At 40.8% G+C, this 21,142-nt stretch overlaps 1 protein-coding gene across 7 annotated transcripts in view; it reads right to left on the reverse strand.

Moving 5' to 3' along the window:
- The window catches only part of sh3pxd2aa (SH3 and PX domains 2Aa), a 115,903-nt gene that overhangs the window by 15,022 nt on the left and 79,739 nt on the right, over positions 1-21,142 (reverse strand). For 4 of the 7 annotated variants that reach the window (XM_030421689.1, XM_030421680.1, XM_030421672.1 and 1 more), the window contains 2 exons: positions 14,608-14,721; positions 5,798-5,881 (listed from right to left, as the gene is read on the reverse strand). In XM_030421689.1, the coding sequence (XP_030277549.1) occupies positions 5,798-5,881; positions 14,608-14,721 (198 nt within the window). The remainder of the gene's footprint in view (positions 1-5,797; positions 5,882-14,607; positions 14,722-21,142) is intronic. The other 3 variants (XM_030421706.1, XM_030421713.1, XM_030421699.1) reach the window with 1 other exon arrangement.

Here is a 21,142-nt window from a genome sequence, read left to right on the forward strand (position 1 = left end):
GACAATAATGTGGAGCAAAGTGGAATGTATGGGCATGAACCTCAGCTGGCAAAGCATGCTGTGTGTGTGTGTGTGTGTGTGTGTGTGTGTGTGTGTGTGTGTGTGTGTGTGTGTGTGTGTGTGTGTGTGTTTGCGTGTAGAGGTTTGGGGTGAGTACTTGCAGATGGACAAGGAATAACAAACGGGGTGGCTTACATTAGGAACATCTACCTAAATGTGTCTGCTTATTATGTATGTATCAACGTACTACTAACAAAATCGTTGGAACTATGTGACAGTACAGATAGCGACTAAATAAATAAATAAGTGACAAAAGATTGAATTAATTACACCTGTGAAGTTGTTTGGATTTGGTAATAACATCTGTCCCAATTGACCCAATTACATGTGGACAGCTCTAAGTCAGTTCACAGCTGGCATTAACATGAGTTTCAAGTGAACACTTGATCCACAGGGGGGAACAGGCGCGATGTTTCTTTTTTTTACAAAAGCAAAGGAATATTTCCATGTATAACATCTGCTGAATTTACAAGAATTTTTGTAAGTAGCTATTCACAAAGTTTATAAAGTTTCTTTCAACTCAACAACGCACACAATTGGGTGATTTCGTAGTTTGGGGACTTTCTCCACATGCAGCAAAGGAGTAACCTATATTTGTTACGGTTTACTGTATTTGTAAAATTTAACATGTTTACTCTCAAAAAATGTTGTTTTCTTTCATAGTGTAAATGTGAGATCAGTTGAAAGATTGTTCAGACAGCTGCTGAACGTTGGCCGAACAATGATGCCACCACAAAATGACACTTTATAAAAGGAAATAAACAATTTAATGTATTGTATTTAATGACAAACTTTTTAAAGGAGGCAAGTTTCTCCTCACCAATTGCATGATTTGTTAAGGAAGTCTGGGATTATTGCAGATATTAGTGTGTGGATCAGTTTGGATCAGTTGGAACAGACAGTGTCCTCAATGAATCCTGGGGAATTCACTGCTGTACTTAGAGTGGTCGACTTGTGATCAAATATTTCAAGCAGCAGCCAGTCAGCAACCCCAGGTAGGTCAGGACACCCTCACCTGACCTGGGATGTGCTGTATTTTAATTTGAGTCCTGTGCTCGACCTTATTTTATTGTCAATACTCAGGATCACATTCTCATCTTCTTTATGAAGCATCCCATAAAAGGCAAATAAATCTGTGTCAACAAGTGGGCTACAGAGTATACAACTGTTTTCTTCCATTAGCAAATTACATTGTGGGAGAACATCAATCCTATGTGGCTGGTCTTTGTTTTTGTCCTTTGCCAGTGCTACTAAATCAAACTGTATCTCAAGTGTCTGCACAGAGCTGTTAAACCTCACTCAACCATTTCTTAACGCTTACTCAGCAATGCACTCAGGCAGGGACAGTGGTGCTCCCATTCACAAAGCAGAAAAGGGTGGAATGGAGGAGGAGAAGGTGGGGAAGATAACAATAGGGAAAAAAAGGGTGTAAAAATGGAAATTTGGGCTTTAACTTTGAAGATAAAATATATACTTTCCTGTGGTTGTCTTAACTTTCTAGCACTCATATTATTTCTAACAGCAAACCCAAACCATCTGTTGTGCCAGCAGAATTAACACAAACCACTGCTGTAACTGCACACGGTGGTATTTGATCCAGGTCTACCTGAAGCTCAGTTGAGGCTGAGACACACAGTGTACAGAAATCGGATGTCAACAGACAGTAACACAGGACAGTCCCAAAATGAAGAGCGGTGGTGAATGAGAAAGTTGGAAAATCCACAAAAATGTTTGACATGACTCCAGTAAGCAGCAGCTGCACTTTTCATGATGAACCTATTTTCAGCTGTGGAAAAAGCGCTACTGGTCTAGAAGCCTTTAGCTTGTTTGCAATGTAGCCAACAACACTTGCTGCCATGAGAAACTGTATTCTAAAGTCCTCTGTAACCTTATTTGTGGCTTTGTCACAATTCTTTCAACTAATGAATCACGCAGCAGTGTTTTAAATTCTCTATTTGAGCTACACTAAGGCTGCCTTAATGAAAATGTTAATACAAATATGAATATATTTTCCACAACAAAATATATCCACATATATCCACAACAAAAGGTTTTTAACAAATAACCTGAACTGACCACAACAACCCTTGTGGTTTACAAAATTGACGATCCAACAAATTCTCAAATTTTTTGACCATCTAAGAGCCAAATGCAGATGGTGAACGACCCACTGATGTGTTTCAGATACAGTCCAGCTGTCTCTTTTTTCAGATCACATACCTTTCAACAAAAACCACGTGCTGATCTATGGCTATACAACTGTGTGTTTGGGCTGAAGGTTTCAAGATTTAGCTACCATGACATTTTTTAGCTCTTTTGGTGGCCCGTAATGGCATTTGCAATGTTAAATCATGCTAAGGGGGAATAATGACCAGCTGTAAACATACAAGTAAGCTGGGACCTGCAAATGCCTGAATGGTTTAAATGTTGGGACTGACGTTTGATATATATTTATGTAACTTTAGCACGCAAGAAAAGATGACAGACATCTTTTCATGGCAAGATCTATCTCAAGGCCTTTGGGCCAGTCATCATTGTTCACATGAACTGGTTGACAAACCTTAATGGCCTAGACACATCAAACATGCATCCAAGAACTAGAGATGATGAAAGATTACCATTGTTGCCTCCCATTGCCTGAGTCGGAAAACAGCCAACAGCAACTAGCTTGTACGTTCTGCACCCGCCTGCGAGGTAGCATTCATCTGTGTTTGTCATTCAAAATGGGAAACCAGAAGACTCAGTATAACCTTTGAAAAGCAGCCATATAAAGCATTTGAAGGTGCATCCCACGAAAGAGCTTGATGAAACTGCTCTCCCTACACTTTATAAGACAGGGAGAGAATACATTTCATGTAGGCTGAAGACATGCAGGCAACCAGCTTTATCACTGACATTTAGACCTCCGACATGTGCCCCAAGTCTGCACACTGAGTGGACATAATATTGCTGTCAATATGCCGTTGATGGGATGGGATGGGAATTATTTATTCCTAGATTTATTTAAGTTTCTGTTGGACTACTGTTTTAAACTGTTCTATTATCAGTTATGACTGCCTGCCAAAATAGATAATCAAAGAATGTTGTATGGCAGTCCTTCTCTTCAAGGTTTACCTGAGCCAGGCCATACAACTATAGCAATCATATCACAGCCAGTCCAGCCACGCAGCAGGTGTGCCAACACAGAAGACACTGATGTGAAAACCTGCAAAACAACCAAACCAGGTTCAACCTTTGGTGCAACACAATATCAACTGCACCACCCATACAAACACATGCAAGCACATGTTCCTGGAAGACTGCTTTGTAACAAGACAATGTATTATCAGTACACACCTCCCGATTGTCGCAACAATATATAAATTAGTGACCCCTGTGATAAATTTTGGAGTTGTAAAAAGTCTCACAATATTATTATCTGTTATGAGCTGTTTTCATCTGATAAGCCTTGCAATTTATGGATCTGTTACTCAAACTGGACTTCTTGGATCATCTTTCCAATCTGACCAGTACCTGAAGCCACACGCCCTAACCAACACAGCCCACTGCCTTGTTTTAAAGGTGTGGAGTGCAATTCTGAGGAAAAACAATTGATTGTTGAGGTTAAATCCCAGATTGGCAAATACAGATGCTTGGCATCAGTTGAGTCTCATTCAAGGTGATCAAATTTGACAAAACTGTAAGTGAGACTCAATAATAAAGAGTAGTGGCTGAACCCAATCAACGTTCTCCCTTCAGAATCGCCTACCCAACCATACCAAATACAAGAGCCATCATGAAAACAAAACAAACACAAAGGGTTTTAATAAAGCCACACAAAAATGACCTGAAATAGCACCCCTACATACAAGAGTACAAATCCTGAAAAGGTAGGTGTTGGAATTGAAGAACAGGCCCTCCAAAAGTGTTGCATGCCCTCATTCTCTGGTGGCGACAGGGAGTTGGATGACTCACCCACGCTCTACAGAGGCTCAAGCCTATGTGATTAAAACCAGTCCGCAGATTGGACTGCTGCCCCACTTTCACACTTTCCATGACTTTCTCGCTGTTCTTGTAGACATATCTGGTTGGGTAACATTGCTGCAGACCTGGCTACCAGTTTATCCCTAATCTGCTTAATGTCTCATATTCTTTGATTCCATTCTATCAAAGGCAATATACTGTAAAAGGTCATCCTTTAATATCTCTGTTTAGACTTGTGACAAAAGGTTGCCAGTTTGAGCAATTTTTCAAAGAAGCAGAAGTTGTTTTCATACCATGTATTCCTCTCCTGTGCTGTAAAAGTTACTATACACTCTCTAGAGTAGAAGCACACACCATATGACCTGCGTTTAACCTGTGTTCAGTCTCCTCAGATTAATCATTTGTGCCCTGTAGCCCGCTGGTCTGGATGAAAATGGAAACCCAAGCAAGTCCAGCCAGACTTTAATGTGATTGTAAGAAACAAAGAGTTTCTAAAGGTTTTCCACTGGTCCAGGAACAGCTTCTAGGAGGCGTCTGTTAGAAGCCCTGACTAATCCTGGAACCAGACAGGTGCCTAACAGACAGTCTGAGAAAAGTTTGCATTAGAACGCACTAGCTCACCCCCACGAGAAGTGACTGTTCATTCAGACAGAGACTCACGTCTCACTTTCAGTTTTAAAGCAACAATGACTGATAAAAATGCATGAAAATTGCAAAAAGCAAAAAATTAAAGCACGCAAAGACATTTTCATATTTTCCTTTTTTAAGATTAACAAACAAAATGCAAAAGTCATTAACAACAGCAAGGGAGCTTGCATAAATTAAGCAGCAACACTGTTATATAGCTGTTTATGTTCACATGGCTCAACGGCCATGAAGGTTGTTGCGTTTGTTCTGTGCGAGCAGAAGAGCCTTAATTACCCAAATCTGTTTAATGCAGTCCAATTATGTTGTTGTTCAGTGTGAGCGAAAGAACATCCAAGTTTGATGGCCTGTGATTTGAGATTTCACTGTCAGAGCTGACTCATGGCCACCCAATATGCTGCTCCCGGTAGATACTTGAGGCCATTTGTTGTTGGCTCATTTGCAAGGATGTAAATGCATTCGTTTACAGTTTGGCCTCATAATATATAAGGAGTGGGGCCACGAGAGGGGCTTAGCAGCAGTACTGTAGGTCTGTTTCTTACAGCATGAGAGGAAGGTGTGGACTGTATGTGTATGTGTGGGTGTTTCTTGTCCTTTGTTAGAACTGCTTTCTTATCAACATTTCCATCACCCCTTAATGTCCGCTGTGGGATACTATCATCTATTTTACAGCATTTAAAGTACTAGCTCAGGTAAGAACAAATGTACTGACATTTTTCCAATTGTTCAAAGTATGAAGCACATGACCATTTTGTACTGAATCCATTTTATCCAGCAAAATGTGAGCTTGCCAAAAACAGCTCCACTTTCAAAGAACCAGCTGGAAGAGAACATTTTAGAAAGCTGTTCTCTGATTTATGTCTTTGAACGACTTTGCCGACAAACCTTGAACACTTTAGCCAAAATGTTCGTCGCAGAATTAGCTCGCTAAGTAGCTTCTGTTAGCTCACATAGTTATACCTGAGGCAGTTCTCTTAACTGATGAAGGCTGTAAGATGCAGTTGAAGTGAGTTTGTGTTGTACGTACAGTATATGTATGTCAAGGCCCATCCAAGTGGTATACAATGCATTCATCCTAACTGTGTATTCTGTGTGTGTGAGTGTTTGTGCCCACTGTCTCCATGTTCACCTCTGCTCTGCTGGCGGTTGACTATACCCCCAAGGGTCCAGCGGCGGTCCAGCCTCTTCAAGTGTGCCTTGCGTCTCTTAGTGACTGATGATGAGGAGGAGGAACCAAGGAGGAAAACAAACAAACAAATGTAGAGTTAGTATAAGAAGCATAGATGAACAAGTGAAAAAAAGGCAACAAAAGCTGTTAGTAGTAGAACCAAAATCCTTTCCAAGGGACAATGGCAAATAAACAACTTGCAATAGCCACAAGGTTTGTAAGTATATTAGCCAAGCATTGATCATAGTCCAAAAACATTACTACAAATTTCCCCTATAAATGCATAAGTGTATGAAGTCAAAAAGCCGCAGGATCATCCTTACATTTTTCCTATGAATTGTAGCCAACCACCACTTATTATACTGTACCATTACCGTACTGTACTTTTATGACGCATATTTATTATGTTGTGTAATGTTGTTTTATCCTCATTTTAGGGTGCTTTATTTACAGGCAGTATTCACCTCTTTTCACATTCTTCATAAGCATTTCAGCTGACACTTTCCATGTTCTCTCCACACACATATTGTAACATTCAGCAACGGTAACAGGTATCTTAGACCAGGGTTACTTTTCACTGTGACAGGAAGGTAAGTAGACAGCTAAAGTAGGACTGTCATGAACACACAACGCTCTTATAGTCATAGTAAGTGGCACACTCATACAGTTTCAGTGTGTACCTGTATGAATCTATTATTTAGACCTGAATATGGCAACGCCGCTCAGCCTTGGTTTTGCATTTGTAAAACTTTCCTTGAGACAAGAAAGCAATTTTTTAAAAATGTGATGCCATCACAATGTTAAGTCTATGGGCTGAGAGGGAACTTGCAGACAGGATAACAACTGCTGCACACATTCAGAGGGCTGCATGATCAGGAAGCTAAAGAACTCTTTTTGGTGTACGAGCCAGGAGAGCAGTTTTCATTGAACTGAATAGGTACCATCTTTGCCTTTGGTATCTAGCTCTATTGTCAATCTATGGTACCTTCAAACCAGAACTCATCAAACCTTAAAATCAATTTGATATCAGCTGCTCTTTTGATTGTTCTTTTTTACCCCAAAAATTGTTTATTTTTCAAGACTATGAAATGTATGAAAAGATCATCATCTACAATGTATAATATCCAAACAGTCTTAAAGAATTACCTTTACAATGAAATACAAAATATTTATAAATGAGGAATTCCTTTTGAAAACCTGACTAGGTACAATATAATGAAGGGCTATGTTTACAGAGAGTATGTATGCATACTCTCTATAAACATATCAACTCTGTAAACCAATGTATCATAATTTCTCTCTATAATTGAGTACAAAAACCTTATATCCTTAAACTGGTCATGAGGCCGTTCAAATTACAATACTGATCCCTCTACTGTATATGACCTACAAAAGCAAACCAGCGGGTCAGATAAGTCACAAAATGAACTCTTGACCTCTTTCACTCCTTATTAGTTCAAAGCCTGTATGTTAAAGCATCGGTCATAGCATGATGAGTCATTTTCCTTTCTTATTGCCTTCTCCAAGGCCACATGAAGAGCCAACACACTAATGTAGGAACAGCTAGATTGAAACAGCACTTGTCTTCTGCCTGCTGTGGTAATCTAATTCCTTCTTTCTTGCTCACCCTCTCCATCTTCTGCCCTCTCTTCACCCTCTTGTCTCTCCATTTTACCTTATGCTTGACATCTGCCCTCTCCCCCTTGTGTGCTTCTGCTACTTGTCATTTCCTCTCCCTTTTGATTCCTCTCTGCCTACCATCCATCTCACTGAGCATCACCCTACCCCCGTTGACCTCCTAAGTGAAATATCAGCTAAAGGATGGCACAAAGTGAAATGTTATTTCGAGGTAATTTCAGCAGGGCCGGGCTGTACCTGTCGGTTCCCTTCCAGCAAGCTGAGCTGTCAGTGGAATTAGGTTACAGACCTCGCGGAGATAACGAGATGTAAGAGACGACATGAAGCGAGAAGGGGGAGATCAGAAATAAGAAGTGACGATGTGTGCAAACACCGACCTAGTGGGAAAATGTTGCCCACTGACATGATGGGGGTGGGAGGGAAATGAGTGTGGCACACAGTTACACACTTCTTGCATGTAGTTGTGAGCTCAGAGACTTCCTGTATAAATTAATTTCAGCGAAGAAGAAAGATATACAGATATTATCTATCCCATGCAGTTTTCCTTGTTAAAACCTGAAGCCTTTATTACCCACAATGCATTTTGACCGGTGATGGTTTGGTTGGAGATTTGGTTGTGTTATGCAAGTAGCAGCTGATGTATCATGGAGCATCAAGCAGAGATGAGGAGCAGCTAAAGAGGTCTCCACACCCTTGTCATTTCAAACTTTAAACCTTTTATAGCCCACACTGACTCAGGTGACATCCCTTGAGAATGTTTGGTTCCCCTTTGAGGGCCTGTTACAAAAAGCGTGTCATGAATGAACAGCATGAAAAACAATGTTTTGCTCAGCTTAAGCACAAAATGTTGGCAAAAAAGTATGTATATGTGTTGGAAATGAAAGCCCTGCATTTACGAAGAGCCAGTCTGATATCAGCCAATAAATCTACTCGACTGTAATAAATCACTGCAGATAAAGAGTGTGATAAACAAGAAACTGCTGGGGTTTTTATTCATATTTATTGTGACATTTCTTGCCATTGCAGCTAAGAGGCTACTTACACACTTGTACCATTACCTGCACATCTTTGTTGACTTTTAAAGATCTGTAAAAAGGTGTTTTCTCAGTTTGACTACCAACTGGATCCTAGGTGCCAATATCTTAAAGGTTTTTAGGGGATTTATTATGAGCAAGAGAGTGAGACAGGATCAATAAGGTGATCTGACTTGTTTCAGGTGCAAACAGGAATAAACTGACCAGGGAGGTAATTTCTAAAAAGCCTCAATTAAGAAAGGTGTTTATTTTTAGTACAGATTCATTAATGCAAATTGGTCAGTGTCAAATTAGATTGCATCATTAACATATTTAAACATAAAATAGCAGAAAACTTGCAATATACAAAATATTGTCCTAATGTAAGTAATCAATTGGGGGAGTTAAAGTTGTAGTTTGTAACCATTTTTTGTTATATTTGCTAAAATTATTATGATCAGACAGTAGAATAAGATACAGGTCAGCTGTGTAAAAATCCACTGTCTGTGGCTCCACCCAGTGGCTGTAATTTGATTTACAAGATTCCACCACTCCCGGCTCAATACAACCAATCAGAGCCAAGGGGAGTGTCTGAGAAGTGTCCATCACTCTTGTACATATGCTGCTGGCAGCTCCCCTCCCTCATACAGTGTGTACTGGGCAGTGCCCCTCCCCCACACAGGCACAGTGTCTGCTCTTACCTGATCAGATACCTTCAAGCCCAAACTGTAAACAATGGAGGAGAGCAGACAACTACAGAGCAGTAAAATGCCCGACCATTGCCCACGTAAATGAGAAGAAATAAGAAGACTGACGAAGAAAAGAAGTGCATAAACAAAGAATAAATATCAGAGCATCATTTCTGAGTTGGAGGGAGCTGCGGGAGTTGTAAGGACTCAAGAGCGACACAGAGTTAGCTGCTTTTCTGCTGGACAAGTAAGGACCCCTGCTTGACATATGTTTCATTCTATGTTTTAACCACAAGGCTAAGATGGCGGTGGTTGCAGTAATACTCGCACTAGCGCATATCGCCGTACAATGTTGCAGTCGAGCTACATAGCTTGTTGGTAAATCTAGCTTGTTAGCTAGTATGCTAGCTCTGGTGTTTAGCTTTGTGTTTATGGCTACTGGTTAGCAAAAGTGTTTCAAGTGACCGGACTGTTATGACGTTAGTTTGTGTTCAGGACGCTCTGAAGTGGTTGAATTGGTTTAGAGAAATAACATAACTCATGCTTCAGAAAGGCAGCATGGTAAAAATGTTGCACTGAGTAATGATTAGCTGGTAACTCCGTCTACTACGATGTGATGAATATTGTTTGTTACTCAGTAGTGGTGCACGATATATCGGCCACCGATATAATATCGCCCATATGGTCATTTTTTTACACATTGGTATCGTTCCGATGTCCAAATAGGGCCGATGTGAATCATTCGTGTGTATTTGATGTGTGTGTAGGCTTAGATGTGAGTGTGTTTGAGAATTTAGATCTAAATCTGACCTGTGGAGGGCAGTAATACGCTTAACAGCATCTACACTGCCGAAATCTTATTAGAAGAAGAAGAAGAAGATGTGAGAGTGTCGGGGCGGGGATGTTTGTTTTTGCACGAGCGCATAAATTTACAAGAAGGTGCTCGAGGCGGCAAAAAAAGTCCAAAAGTAAGTTTGACTTGGACATGGAAGTGGAAGACGGAGGATTCAGTGAGGTGCTTGAGGTCGCTGAGCCCCGCTATGACAAGCCAAGTCGTTGTTACTTTGCGGATGTCGCCCTGCCTGCCTTACGTGATATCATAGCCACCCACGTCCACAAGTTACTCGACAGCAATGTCAATGACATCAGTTTTACAACGGATATCTGGAGTTCCGACCTCAACCAAACAAGCATGATGAGCCTCACGGCTCAGTGGATCGATGAAAACTTCAAGATGAAGAGAGCCGTGTTACAGGCCCAAGAATTCCCTGGCTCGCATACAAGTAGGCCTGGCTATTTTTTTTGACAGATGCAAATTAAGTTAAAGTCAAGGCAAAAGGGAAAGTTGTGTATAATGGCTGGCTTGCATGTCAGCTGCAATAGCCTAACCCCTAGCACTACATATCTCTCGCGGTAGGCTAAATATAACTGTTTCAGGCAGAATGTAATTATATATCATGTGCCAGCTAGCTAACGTGTCTTTGATTAAACTTTTTTTAAATTATTTTATTCCAGGTACCGCCATAGCCAGTGTGTTTGATGGTATGTTTACAGAATGGAGAATCCAGAAAGAAGATGTGCACGTCGTGCTTCGAGACAACAGCACAACATTCGTCTGCTTCCAAAGCACGGGAAGGCCAAGGGTTAGGCCTAACCCTAAAGAACTTGGCAGTTACAGTACTTAGTTACTGTACTTACAGTTCAGAAGACTGCAAAAGCCAGTGTCTGTTCAGTCCAGTTTGTTCTGGCTCCATTTTCACATTTTTCCTTTTTCAATACTTTTGGCTTTGGCCATTTAAGGCCTACTACTGTACTTTAAAGTTTTGAACTGTTGTACAATGTTCACAGAATACAGTGACTTGGTCTCAAGTGAGTTAGATGTTTATTGAGAATACTCAGGGTTGGCTTATTCACAGTGTGAATTCAGGACACACTTGTATCCTTTATAAAAATGTATTTTTATATAAATATTTATTTTTTCTTCTGAAAATCTGATGACAGTGCATCACTGTTACTCAGGATATCTACAGTGATCAGCATGAGGCACTTGTCATTGTAATTTAGTTGTATTGGGCAGAAAGTGAACAATCAGGGCTTATATTGTTGTTATTTTGAATGCGCCATCTTGGTTATCTGCCGTCCTCTGTTACCGTGGTTACAAGCCTGCTCGTGCACAGCAGGCTCCTCTGTGGGAGGGGCTTTGAAGGGAGAGGAAGAAGGAGGGACTATTCTGTCTAAATCCACCTTTTTTGGTGCCACTTTTTTGTCTAAAGTGTGTTAAATTTGATCATACATACTGAAATAAGGTCTGTGGTTACCACAGGCTTGAGATATTTACTCATTGATATTTACACAAAAGTCATCATGCCGGACATGGAGACTTACCTACTCCCTTGCCTCTCTTTACAGGTGGACTTCAGTTGCAAACTATTCTAACTCTTACTTTTCAACTTGTACATTGATCAGTTGTGTAGCAGGACGCTTAGTGGTGACATTAGCTTTTTACTTCTAGTGCTCTAATCTACGCTTTTTAAAAACTCACGAAAATGGTGCTCATCTGTGGAGACTTTCTTGCTGAACATAATGTGTAAGTATCATGAACTAGCCAAGGAGCTAATTTTTGGCGATAATCCAGATCCAATTAAAAAATCCCCAATAGACTTTTTGTCGAGGGAATCAAGGCGATGCTAACTTCCGGGTTAGCCTATGTTGGGGATCTTTACCACATGGTTCGGGCCTGCCTGTAGATCAAAGCTTAAATGCAGCCTCCTTGCACTAACAAAGCTTGGTAAGCTAAGGAAAGTGCACCGAATGCACCTAAAAGGTGGTGCCTGCTTGTTACATTCCCCCCCGTTTTGACAATTCCAATCTCCCATTGTCTGAGAGCACAACTGAACGCAACATCAGTTCCACTGCTACCAGATGCACTGAGAAAATAAAAGCAGTTGAACTTTCGTCTGCGCAATTGTTACTAAAGGGAGCATGCAAATGTTTTGATTTTACCTCGCACACTGTTTTGCCTGTTTTCTATGCCCACAACAGCTAAGAATTGCAACGCCTTTAATCCACGTCCATGAAGTGGATCAAAGAAGACACGCACTACAAGTGAGGCTTAAACAGTGTCTGGGCAGATACTAGAAGTTTAGAAGTTAGCATGTATTGTATGCCACAGCTGTTTCACTGTGGTATCACCACAACCTTTGTGGATCCGTGTGTATTCAAAGGAGCATATGAGACAACGGTGTTCCGTCATGGTTTTTTAGGCCTCGTGCATGCTTGAACACTGTGACATTGGCTGCGTCCGAAATTCCATACTAACATGCTATTGAGTATGCTAAAACAGTATGTGAGATTTTTTAGTATGTCCGAAACCTTAGTATGAACCCAATAGTACGTGAGGTGCATACTATTACAGTATGCAAGCACTGGACACTACGCCGGCATAAATATCCCACAATGCAATGCAGCGGTGACAACAACAACACAACAGACAACGGTGGACAACGACCAATGCAGCTCTGGTGTAACGTCTAGCGTTATAACGCTTCAATTTAAGTTTCTAACGGTAGCCGTTTAATTAACGTTAGCTCCTTAGTTAACTCAGTTAACATTACAACCACAACAGTGTGTCATCATAAGTGAAACCTTATACTTAAGTAAAAGCCAAATAAAACATGTTTTACACAAGTATTATTGCAGATTGCCGGTAGAGGCAAGGTTGACACGGGTTACCATGGTTACGTGTCTCCAATCCAACCGGCAGGAAGTGCGTCACTTCAGCACTAAGCAGTGCGTCTGAAAAGATGCATACCACTGTTATTCACTCAAAAGTATGTTGAACAATAGTACACATATTGAGTATGTAGTGTATAGTATGGAATTTTGGACGCAACCATTGTCCTCCAAGAGATCATGTCGGCCATCTTGGCTCTTAACCATCTTGGCTCTCTTTCTCTAGGACCACCATCTTGGCTCTTCGCCATCTTGTCCCTTTCTCTACAATCGCCATCTTGGCTCTTTTGTCTTTGTCACTCTCTCACACCACATGCTTGTTTGTTATTTACATTTAAAATGAGGCTGTTTTTGGTCTGATTCCAGGGTGGTGCCCCATTGTAATGATTTGATTGTTGATTTTAATTAATTTAGATGAATTACAATAAGTACTATCAACAATTATTAATTTCCAATATCCACACCTGCCCTACCATCAATCCCAACACCTACAAACATCATCCCTACACCACTCTAATAATAACCCTAGACACTAGGTACTTTCCCCCTTAAATGTCATGCAAATAGGCAGCCCAAAAGTTGCAAGGAACAAAAATGTTATCAGAACTAACAAAAATGAGGGACAAAGCTACAAATATAAGAACCACGTTGTAATAAAGCAGAATTATCCGGTAAATGGATTAATAACATGTAATTGTTATATCCCAGTCTAATACTCTATAGCTTACCAAATTATACCAGGTATATTGTTCATGAAAAATAAAGTAATGGAAAATCTCATTTAAAAAAACATCAAGAAAAACCTTTAATCCATAGACAACTGATGCTCCACATTCATGTAGCTGTTTCACCTCCAGGACATGTAAGGGATTCCAGTGTTACAGCCACTGACAACTGTGCAGGAGCTGTCGTGGCTCTAGCAGTGATGTGTGTGTGTGTGTGTGTGTGTGTGTGCGTGCGCGTGTCTTGCAGAATGTGCATGATTCAATAAAGCATGGAGGCTTGCATGTCATAATGAGAGACAGAAAATGTTTCCAGCCGCACTCTGCAGCATGATACAACACTGAACCCTTCCTGTTTCTTTACGACTGCAGATAAACTGTCTGCAAGTATGCATCGCCTGCAACTCGTGCATGTTCTCATATTAGTGTAATTGGGCTTTATTTATCACTATTGGATTCCTGTGGTCTAAAAGTAGAAAGGAGCTTATGACACAGTGATGAAACGTCCTCCCAGCAGTCAGACTAAACATTCGAGAGGATAGGGTCACAACAAAACGCGGCTCCTGCAAGAGCTGCAGCCTCCCGGGGGAGTACAAAGGAATTTTCTGTGGTGCCAAAATATTGCAAATCCTTTGGCTGCCGTCTGGTACAATTTCACCATGGAGCTGCGACTGTGGTCTTCAAGGTTCCCAATGTGTGGTTGGAAGTGTGTGTACGTGCATGTGTGTATTGCACTGACTTCTGTGTGCTGCTTTTATTCTTAGATTGAGATGTGAGCACAGAAAAACCAGCCACCAAAAAACATGATTGAGAAATCGTGGCCCAGTACACACATAACGAGCAGGTCAGAATGCCCTTCATCTCTTTTTCTTTCTGTGTTTAATACATCTAATAAACGTGTGTGTGTGTGTGTGTGTGTGTGTGTGTGTGTGTGTGTGTGTGTGTGTGTTTGTGTTTGTGACTGTGTCTGCACTAACCTTCTCCAGTCCTAGAAGTGCCCAGATCCAAATCATCTCTGGTTACATTCTGGGAGTCCAGGTATGTGGCCGGCACCCAGCCCTGCTCCTCTGCTGTGCTGACAAACCACCAGCCTAGACAGAGCGACAGAAGACAGAGAGATGAAGGAAGACACAGTGAAGATTACAGTACTGTAACAATCATCAAACCTGAAGGACAGCAGTGAGCGTCATTCCCATGTGGTGACTGAAACCAGACAAAGGGAATTATACGTCATCCTTAAAATGTAGCAAAAATAATGTTTGGCATATCTGTATCAGCATTACAGAGAGATCTGAGGCAGACTCATGGTGGCCGGAAGCTCCACCTAATTGGATGCGCTCATCATTACTAAACTAGACATTAAAGAGAAGAAAGTTACCGGCAAGAAGTGTTGGAGCTTGAAGCAAACACAGATCATAACAAGTTTTAAAAGCACTTATTGTGACCTTTGGAGATGAATCTGTTAAGATCCTTTGGTTGTTACTTAACTTTTCACAATTACTCATTATAAAACATGTAAGCATGCAAGCCAAGAGGCTCAAAGTTAGACACATCAAGGATATACAGTGTAACCTTCTAATCACACAAAGTCTACAGTCATGCTAGCAGCACTGTGAGGTTCTACATCAGCACAACAGTGCTTTGAGTCAGATCAAAAACAACAAAACTCACAAGGGGATAGTTAACATATGGCTATAGTTGAGCATGTTTGATGTTCGCAATCTTAGTTTATTTTGTTAGCATGCTAACAATCTAGATATTTCTCTTATTGTTAATCATGTCAATATATTATGCATAAAAAGCAATTATTTGCAGATAAAGACAGGACAAGAGAGTCTCTATTTATATTTGCAACAGCAGTGCAGATAACATATTGGGCTACTTGTGGCCATTTGTCAGTAGTAGCTTTTGTGAGCAACATAATTTGCTACAAACACCCTACATTTTACCAGTATTAGGTAACATGTAGGGTATAGGTTTTAAATTAGCAACCGTCTAGTTTTAAGTACTCAGACTGGTTTCAAGTGTCCTCTTAAATATAAGTGCCATTGAATGTATAAGTATCGCAAAGCGGCAGAAATAGAGAGATAGATGGACAGGAAAGTGGAACAAAAATAGTGGCAAACTATTTATTTTCTTTCTTCGAAGGAGTCCAACAATTAGTTCATCACTGCTCCAATGTATTTGCAGCCATATGGACCGGATCTCAAATGTGGTCGGAGAAGCCTGGGTGAATCACCCCCATCACACCCTTTTTTATTACCCGGCAAAACACCAATCACATTAACACGTATTCTGTGATGTGGAAAATATGCCTGTAGCATAGAGCTGTATCATAGGGAAAGAAACAGTAATGGTGGAAGGTGTGTTTGTGCTGTGTAGAGCAGCTACAGTATAAGCAACTACGGTATATACCACCACTACCTAAACTGCTGTTGATAACTGGAATTAGATAATCATCTGTCACATTGCTTAAAGGTCATCTCCCGGTTGATACCGTTAGTTTGGGTGTCTTCTCTCCCTTTGTCTGAACGCTCTGTTGTCATTGCCTGTATCTTTAAGGCCCTCCTCACAGAAAGCCCAGTCAGCACCTATTGGTCTGCTCTCACAGGCCTGAGCAAGCACCACCCACTGTCTTTCTACATCAGCTCAGAAGTTTTTTTTTCTTGCAACCACAGCCATGCTAGTTGCATGGCTGAAGGCAGCTTTTATATAGCACTTATACTTTATAATAATAAAAGGCAGGGAATCTAATTTTCTACATGATGGGGCCTTTACGTTTTTAATTACTGGTCTATAATAGTCAGAAAACAGTGGAGAATGCACAAGTCAATGCTGAGACAATTGTCAAATGAGATAAGATGAGATAGGGAGGAAAAAAGCACATTACACAGCAAAAGCCTGTGGTCATCCTCAGGGGCTGGTGCTTTGATAGTAAACTGACAGCAAATTTCCACTGCTAGGGAAGACCATTATACACTGCTGAAAGCTCTGGACAAAAGCAGTGTGACCACACTTTAGGTTAATTTGAAAATAAAACAGGAGCACTACAGAAAAGTAGAGTGTTCCTCACCGAAAAGTACTCCTGAGCTCGGTTTGTGCCAGACTGTAACAACAACTAATGCACTAACGGGCATTAAAACATCATTGGGTTGACAGTGAACAGACCACAGTAGAGGACCCCGGCCAGCCCCCTGCATGTGGCCTCATCTCTCCTAATACCCATATAAGCACAGTGAGGCCTGAGCCACCCTCACCTTGACAGCTTAAGTTCAGCATTAATAAACCTTCTTCCAACACAGACACAAGCTCACACATAAAATCATACTGAAATACTGTCTCCCCTGAATTTCCCCACAGCTGGTCGTGAGTCGCAGCCAACACAGCAGCTAATTCAAACCGAGCCTGTGGGGGGGTTTGCACAGTAGCTGCAGTGTACAGAGGCTCCTCCAACCTGACTTTCCTCACAGACAGTCACACTAGCTTCTGTGGATGCTCTGTACCTTTCGACCGACTGCTGTCATACTCCTGCAGAGACATTACAGTGCAACTTGGCCAAACCCCTGTTTGGTTGTGCCTTGTGATAGTTGAATTGAATGAGAATGAAATTGTAAGTGACACCACGACAGTTTAACTATGCGATTAAATCTTACACCATTTCTCCTGAGAGGTGAACAGGGCTTGCCAGGTTTAAAATCAGGAGGGACTGTCAAACTTTCGCCTACCTGTCATCTACAACTGAGAGAAGTGGACAGCAGTTGTCACTTTAATGACAACTTTGTTTTGTGTGTGTTCATATGCGAGCTGTCCGAGCAGCCGTGGGTCCTTCAGTGAAGATTTTGTGTGCTGTTGCGGTGTGAAAGGTCCACCTAGCAGCAAGAATAGCTTGCCCCATGTGAAACACATTAGGACTCTCATAGGCTGATTCATTGCAACTACTTAAAAAGCTCAGGAAGAATTGGAGCCACCTGTACGAGGAGAGCAGTAGTTCTGCACTGAGACAAAGGCAGGAGTTCTTCCTCTCTTAAGCCCACCTGGTACACAGTGGAAAAACAGAACAATAAATCTCCTGCACTGACAGAGGACTGAGGGGACTGTTTGCCATCAACAGTGGCAAGTGTGAACTCCCCTGCATCTTACCTTCAGTACAATTAAATATATATCACACTGTGATGTGATATATATTAAATATATCACATCAGATCAAATCAGGAGTAACATGCTTTCATCGGCTCATGCTGGTTAAAATCACAGCTTCAGCACTGTCCACAAAGAAGATATTGAGACATGAGTTTTTGATCCAGGCCAAAATGAAGAGGGTTGCAGAAATCCAACTGAATTAAAATCATGGGTTGCTTTACCCAGACCAATAAATAATTTAAAAAACACTGGTTCAGCTGTACGTGAAGAAAGACAGACTGCACAAACCGTTTTAGCTGTACATATGATTAGGCCTGACATTGGATTCAAAAGATTATTCCTTCATTTTTACCTGCTGTCAACATCTAACACTGGCCAGCAAGAGTCTTCATTATGAAACTACTTGAAAGTGTTTTAGAGGACACTTCAGATTTGTTACTTAGCTTTGGAGAATTAAGTGACACAACACTATTTTGGGAAACACGCAAAATGAGCTCTCTTGCCCAGAGATAAATGAGAGAATGGATACCACTTCAACGTCTGTGCATTTAAACCAGCAGTAGAAAACTTTTCTGCTTTAAGTTATCATTCTGAAGTAAATACTGATTGCACAGTGTAATGGCTGTAGCAAAGTGACACCACACATAGATTGGTTGGCTAATTCTTATTTTTTACTATGCTCTTCTGTTTGCCACCAGGCAGGTCAAATGATTGCACAAAGGTCTGTCATTGTGCAGAGGCATTGTTTTCTCAGGTTTGCAATTTCAATATTCAAAATATAAACAAATAAAATAAACTTAACTACAGAACTACATTAATTCTACACAGAACCACCATTTGGATGCAAGAAAGTGAAAACTAGTGGAGATATGTTCTTTGAAAATGACATTCATCTTTCTAGTAAAAAATAAATAAATGACATCCCGTTATTCATTTGATTACTGCAACCATTCAGCAACAACTATTTAAAGGAAAACATGCAGTTATGTTTCCTTAGGGTCTCTTGGATGACCAGGACACATTTTAGCCAATTCCAGTAAAAAAAATAACTGATAAGTGAGGTTTAGAATATACATACAAGGAATCACAAAAAATGCTGAAAATCTAGCCCTGATGCCAAAACTTGAATAAATGTATTGTTAATGCATATTGAGTACAGCTATATGATTTAGCAAGATCCCAAGCATTTCATACAAGTTCTTTTCATGAAAATCCACGACATTAACTGGGAAGCCCTCGTGAGTTGGCATGGAATTACTCTACACTGTTTTATGATTAAATAAACACGATATAACATGTTCGCTAGTGAGCTTTAGAGGTGTATGCAGATTTGGTCAGAACCAAGCTTGTTGTTTTCCCACAAATCCTGTCTTTATGCTAGGCTATGCTTACTGACAAGTGGCTTCTGCTGGAAACATTACCATACAGGTGTTAGAGTGGCATCAATCTTCTTATCTAACTCTTTGCAAGACAGTGAATTCAACCCCAAAATTTAACTTACATTTGGTACAGAGGCGGTATGGCCAGTTGTGCACAGGAAAAATCTGTATAGAGATGATTTCTTGATTTGTAAACAGGCATGTGTGAAGAAAAATAAACTGGTGTGACCATTATCTTTTGATTTCCTGTCTTCTACGCATATGCCCACCAAACTAACACATCCTAAAGGCTAGAACAAATCAAGAAGCCTCTTTATCCCACTCACACATGCCAAGCTTCAGACTCCCATCGTGTGCACATATGGTGTTGCAAGGCAAGGTTTTGACAGGGCCCAGTCCCCTTATAAATCCAGCTCTGGAGAAAGTGGGCACAGTAAAAGCAGATAAATGAGGACCAGAAGCGGTGCTGGACCTCCTCAAATATGCACATTTACACAATTCTCCCCTCACATCTGATAAAACAGACTACAGATAAAGGGTAGAAAAACAAAATGAAGATGCAGATGTGAATATAAGAAACCAAATGAGAAAGATAGAAAAGCAGTCACCCTCTGACGGTAATAGCCAGTTGGCAGCATGGCAAACCTGGGCCAGACTCTTGTGCGCAAGCAGCTTTTGGTTAGATTACAGTTTTCACAGAAAATCTGTCCTCGTAGGAGGAGATCTGGGCTGAAGATTGGCAGCAAAGATGGAGAAAAATTACTCAGACTCAATTAAAGCAAAGCATAACTTGGCTCAGGATATACATGGGATGATGCATAACCTGACCAGTGAAGTTCAGGGAGGGCGTGGTCGGCCCAATCTATTGTAACGGGCAAATATGCTCACTTTTAAAGAGATTAAACATGGAGGGTAACTTATTTGTAATTTTTATGTCCCATGAGTGGCATTGCCTAATAGCCAGTGTTCAAATGAGGATAACCGTGCACAGTTATAGACCGTCTCTCCTCAAATACATGCTGTTGAATGTCATAGAGTTGTACACACCAAAAGTAAAGGAGGTAGTATTGTTAAGAAGAGCTTAAGAGAAAAGTTCAAATTCTAGCCATTTCGTCAGCTCACACCTGGCCACAGGAGTGGGAGCGGCCCACCCTTTACTGTGCACAATTGAATTTCAACATCTTTTATCTTTAATCAGTGTCTTTCAGCCTCAGGACAACATTTACACCATTAGTTACACTACATCCTAAAAAGAAGAACTAGATCCTTAGTATGTTCAATGCTTTTTACTTTTAGTTTTGAGAAACAAGTTTTATACTTCGTGTGTGTAAAAATTCAGGCATATGGTGGAACTACGGTATCTCTATAGGTCTTGAAGACAGAGATGTTCAAATGTTTTCATCTTAACTTCCACATGTGGATGAAAAATCAATGTGTAATCTTGCCGACTATGGAGTTCAATGTGGCTTCAAATAAAGCCAAAGCATCCGCTATAGGGGGTTGGAGTTAAATGGGAGAAAACACATGAAATTTTCTCTGAAACATGAAACATAACAGCACATGTACGTTTCCATAAGGTGCCATAGAGAAAGGATTCAAAGTCAAACCCAGCTGTTGAGGTGGGTGCTGGCAGCTGTGAAAGTGAACCAGTGCAAGACAAATACATGGTGTTCAGGTATTGAAGTGCACATTGTCGAGCCATCTGTACATTTAGTACAGCAGAACACACTTGTTTAAACAGGTTGAAATGATCATATATTATTATTGGTGCCTAGGTTCACTCTGTGTACCTGTGTTTGGGTGAGTCACATGATGTGCAAAGCAATCCCAATGCTTTGTCAGTCCTCTTGACTTGAACCCCAGCTTTGATGCGTGGTTTTCGATATGATTAGAATAAAAGTGCTCATTTCCCTGGTAGGTGTCAGGTCTTTTTATTGCCAAGGTGCTTGCCTAGCCTACATCTACACTAAAATAGAACAGGTCAACAATCGTG

Source organism: Sparus aurata, chromosome 1 (assembly GCF_900880675.1).
Source record: "Sparus aurata chromosome 1, fSpaAur1.1, whole genome shotgun sequence".
NCBI lineage: Eukaryota > Metazoa > Chordata > Actinopteri > Spariformes > Sparidae > Sparus > Sparus aurata.